The 5,000-nt window shown below is 52.4% G+C and overlaps 1 protein-coding gene across 2 annotated transcripts in view; it reads left to right on the plus strand.

Annotated features, from left to right (window-relative positions):
• The window catches only part of itgav (integrin, alpha V), a 28,643-nt gene that overhangs the window by 767 nt on the left and 22,876 nt on the right, over positions 1 to 5,000 (plus strand). Inside the window, exons 1-2 of one of the 2 annotated variants that reach the window (XM_076747642.1) lie at positions 1 to 14; positions 1,787 to 1,917. The exon at positions 1 to 14 is cut by the window's left edge and continues 757 nt beyond it. Coding sequence is in view for 1 of the 2 variants with exons in the window: in XM_076747640.1 (XP_076603755.1) it covers positions 1,787 to 1,917 (131 nt within the window). In the remaining variant the exon portion in view is untranslated. The remainder of the gene's footprint in view (positions 15 to 1,786; positions 1,918 to 5,000) is intronic. The other variant, XM_076747640.1, reaches the window with a different exon arrangement.

Raw genomic sequence — 5,000 nt, forward strand, 5'->3', positions numbered from 1 at the left:
CTGAGCCGTTCAAGGTGAGTAACAGGTAATATCGCGTGCTGTGTGTCAGATATGTTTGCTCTGTGCTGTGGCTTCATCATTGATGATGAGGATGAGGAGTTTTGCTCTTCCTGCTTCCTGCTGAAGTCTGAGAGTTTCTGTTTGGAACCATCACAGCACAGACCTCCTCCTCCACGCTTCAGGTATTAGACCGCACCCTGTTTACTGCTGCTTATTTGATTGATAAGATCCAGTGATTAGACGGCCCCTGAGCAGATGCACTCAGGGCGGTGCAGCTCAGAGCTCAGGGCGGTGCAGCTCAGAGCTCAGGGTGGTGCAGCTCAGAGCTCAGGGTGGTGCAGCTCTCAGAGCTCAGGGCGGTGCAGCTCAGAGCTCAGAGCTCAGGGCGGTGCAGCTCTCAGAGCTCAGGGCGGTGCAGCTCAGAGCTCAGGGCGGTGCAGCAGGTCACAGTGAGGAGGAGGTGGACGCTCTCGCTCTCTGTAGCCTCTGGAGGAAGTGAAGACGCTGCTGGACGTCTTGACCAATGATGTGATGTTGTTAGACCAGGAGAGGTCCTCTGTGACGGACACGCCCTGACATTGGATGGTGCTGCTCGCCCGATGATGGTCTAGGATGGTTTAGGAAAAGGTTGTTATCTTTGCACCATGTGACCAGTCGGTTCACCTCATTCCTGCGTTTGATTGGTCATTGTCGCTGGTGAGAGCGACCACAGCTGTGTCACCAGCAGCTGGTGCACAGTCACGGGTCAGCAGGGTCAAGATCAGAGGCCCTGCAGTCCGCCAGGGACGCGGTCCAGTATCTGGTTACAGAGCGAGGTGTTCAGGCCCAGCGGGTCCAGTTTCCTCACCAGCTGCTGAGGGATGACGGTTTTGACTGCTGAGCTGAAATCCATGAGCACTTTGTCACAGAAGAGCTGGAGGCAGGAGGAGGCCAGAGGAGGAGGCCAGAGGAGGAGGCCAGAGGAGCAGGCCAGAGGAGCAGGCCAGAGGAGCAGGCCAGAGGAGGAGGCGTGGGTCATGGAGAGGAAAGATCCAGAGGCCAGTAGCTGAGAGGGTGGAGTCCTCTGCACAGGCGTGGCGTTTCATTGGTTCAGCAGAAGGTGGTGGAGGTCTGTAGTCCGTCTCGATGGCTCGTTCAGTTTCTGTGTCTTAAACACAAACGTGGAGACGCAGACAAAGATAAAGCCGAACTATCGGGACAAGCTTCAGTCGAAACGTTAGACTCATTTACATATTTCACATGTTTGAAGTACTTTGTGCTGAACAGCAGGAGAAAGAACATCAGTTCTCCAGGCCTGAAGCCCGTCCTGATGGTGGCTGACGTGTTCAGGCTGACGCTCGGTCCTCTGACCTCCTGTCATCCTCTCAGTCGATCACACAGACTCTAAATGAAGCTCAGAGTTCGACTGAAGCTCCTGAAGCTCGAACGTTGTGTCTGTCGCTCATGATCCCCTGAACGTCTCTCTGGTCGGGGACTCAAACCCAGCGTGTCACCGGCGTTCAGCCTCAGTGTGTTTCACGTCGCACAGCGGCGTTCGTTGATGAAGCCCGCTGACGATGACGATCCTCTGATGTTTTTCATGTACCACCATCAGGTCAACATGTTAGTGTGTCCAGTACTCCAACACTGGTTTATGAGCAAACACCTGCAGAGATGATGACACTCACAGCAGCCTCGATGGACTGGCTGCTAATTAGCACATTAGCATGCTAACATGCTAACGTAGGATGGTGAAACTTCATACCTGCTAAACATCAGTATCTCTCCTCTCCTCTGCTCTCCTCAGGTCAGATGTTCTGATTGGCGCTCCTCGGGCCAACACGTCCTCCTCCGGTGACGTTGTGGAGAGAGGAGCAGTGTACAGCTGCCCCTGGAGGAGCTCCTCGGCCTGCCAGCAGCTGCAGTTCGACAGTTCAGGTACTGAAAGCTCCCCTTCGTCTTTCATGACGCTGTTTACAGTCAGCCTGAGAAACCCGTTAACCCTCAACAGCTACCCCGTCCTCCTCCTCCTCCTCCTCCCTGCAGGAGTGGGTTTCAGAGAACTGTTCAGAATCCTGACGATAATCACGATTACAACAATAAACTGTTTTTTTCTGCACGACTGTCTCAGCAGAGGTGAACAGACGGGATCAATTTAAATCTCAATTAATGTACATTTCATCTTCGTCAGTCGGTGCTCCTCCTGTGTGTCTGCAGGAGTCAGAATTCACTCATTTCTTAATCAGATCAACTCAAACGACTCAGCAGTCCGATCATGATGATCCTTATTAGAACCATGCTGAGTTTGGCTTCAGTGACGTTCGATCCGTTCAGACCCAGAAACGAGTCCAAGAATCTGAATCATTCTGACTCTCTGGTGACTCTTGTGGTCTCTTGTGGTCTGTTGTGGTCTCTTGTGGTCTCTTGTGGTCTCTTGTGGACTCTTGTGGTCTCTTGTGGTCTCTTGTGGACTCTTGTGGACGTGATGAACAGCGTCTTGTGCACTCTGGGTCTCAGTGAAGGACGTCTCTGCTCTGACAGTGGACTCCTGAAGCCTCCCTGTTTGTGTTCAGCTGAAGTGTTTGAATGTGGATCAGCTGTAGAATATGTCGTGTTAGCGTTAGCAGCGTTAGCAGCGTTAGCAGCGTTAGCAGCGTTAGCAGCGTTAGCAGCGTTAGCAGCGTTAGCAGCCGCTCTGCCAGCTCTGGCACAGCTCCAGTGAACAGTGAGGCTGATGTCAGCCTGGCTGAGTCTCACGGACTCGCTGTGAACGTGTCAGTGACGCTCTGAATGGCTGAAGCAGAAAATGTGACGAGCACAAACAGAAGCCAGCGTTGGTTTGCTGAGCCGACCTCGGCGGCCTCCACAGTTTGCTCTAATTGTGTCGTGTCGGTGGGATAATCAGGGCTCGGCTGCTCTTATCTCCTGTTAGGACACATTCAGGAATGTGTGGTGAAACGGGAGGTGTGTGGACTCGTCCGTGGACCGCCGGCGGAGGTGAGATCCCGTCTCCTCCCAGCTGAGGCAATAATGTGATTTATTGCTTCAGGCCGTCAGAAGGACAGCGAGCAGCTCGTAGATATTCACACAGGAAGAGTTCAGATGGGTTTTCTGTCCAGCTGTTCATCCAGCACGCACACACACACACACACACACACACACACACACACACACACACACACCTCCAGGAGTCTGGATCAGTGTGTCTGTGTTCAGACTGTTTCCACTGTCTGATGCTTTTGGTTTCAGTTCGGCTCAGAGCGCCTCAAACAGTTTAGGCCTCACCTTTAATGCTGAATGAATGAAGACTGTCGCTAACCAGTGTGCTTCACTGCGACGTGAGTGCTGCCATGCTAACAGACTGAGGCTAAAGCTAGCAGCTGTGGACGTCATGGACACAAACGAACAGCTGTGTCCTGTGCTTCAGCGCGAGTTCGGCTCAGTTCTGCTGAAACTGGTTTTGTCCCTGTCAGGACGAGGACTGACGGACGGCTTCGATCAAGGTGAGCTCAGGTAATGTTAGCAGACGTCGGTGCTGTTACAGATGCTAACGTTAGCCTAAACTCTGATAGCATCCAGGATGCTGCTTGTTGTCAGCCAGGTGGCAGTTTATCAGCACACCTCTCTGCATCGGTACATACACGCTGTGCATCATGGGAAATGGAGCACAGTGGGTTCAGCTGGTTCACCGCCGTGCTGTCGGCGTGTCGGTCACCCTGGGCGTGGACACTGTGGCCTCATCTGAAAGATTTAAGTGATAATCAGCTGCCGACCACAGAGAGTATGAAAGGTGTTATTTCCAAACAGGTCTGATCCTCTTAACCTCTCATCAGTCACACACACACACACACACACACACACACACACACACACTCACACATACACGCACGCCTCATCCTCACATGACTCACACGGCGGCCGTTTTTAGGTTTTCTCTGTCGAGAATGACTGAAAGGAGCAGCGGCAGACAGCAGCTTTCTGCTCTGCTGTCTCTGTCGCGTCTGTCTGTGAACGTCTCTGCAGGACGGACGACTTCCTGAAGGTCAGACGTGGTTTGTGTGTGACTGTGACGATACACTGAGGCTAATGTGAGCTATCAAACAGGAGCTGAGACGGTGTTGAACTGATCCGGGTGCAGGGTTTGACGTGGGCCGGGGTGTCGGCCTGGCGGTCCAGCTCAGGCCTGCGTGCTGTTCAGGCTTCTTATGTCCATAAAAGGTGAATTTGTCTCACACAGTGTCCATAAATCTGCTGCAGCGGACACATTTTTACAGGATGTTTATGCTTCAGCAGCTTCAGTCTGCAGCCCAGCGCCTGAGCAGGACGCTGCAGGGTCGGACAGACCAGAACCTGCACTGTGGCTCTGGCTCTAATGCTGTTAGTGAGCGGCCTATTTATGTGTGTGTGTGTGTGTGTGTGTGTGTGTGTGTGTGTGTGTGTGTTTCCTCCCATAATAGAAGTCTTTGTTGTTGATCTGACCTACATGATTGCTGCCAAAGCTTTAGTGACCACAGACCAGAATGAACTGGAATTCTCCTGTGTGTGTGTGTGTGTGTGTGTGTGTGTGGGGGGGGGGGGTTCTTGCTGTCTACCCATGATGCACCACATGCATGAAGTGTGACTCGTTTATATTTGGGCTTGTAACAGGAAGTGAGTTGAAACAAAGACAGAAATATGAGTCAGAGCCACGATGTCATGATAAGTCCACCGTCTGTCTGTGTGTCTGTCCATCTGTGGTTAGAACGAGTTCATGTCTCTTCAGTGCGTGCGTGCGTGCGTGCGTGCGTGCGTGCGTGCGTGCGTGCGTGTGTAACAGACCGACTCGTTTACTTATTAGCTGCACTCAGTGTGTAAACACTGAGCCATTAAATGTGTTGACGATTCAGCCCTCACACACACGCACACACGCACACACACACACACACACACACACACACACACACACAGAGGTATTTTTAAACGGGGTTTTTCCTCGTTTGTTCTCAGAAAAAGTCCCGTCCACAGAAGCCGTTCTGCCTGCT

The sequence above is a fragment of the Chaetodon auriga genome, chromosome 13, assembly GCF_051107435.1.
Source record: "Chaetodon auriga isolate fChaAug3 chromosome 13, fChaAug3.hap1, whole genome shotgun sequence".
Lineage (NCBI taxonomy): Eukaryota > Metazoa > Chordata > Actinopteri > Chaetodontiformes > Chaetodontidae > Chaetodon > Chaetodon auriga.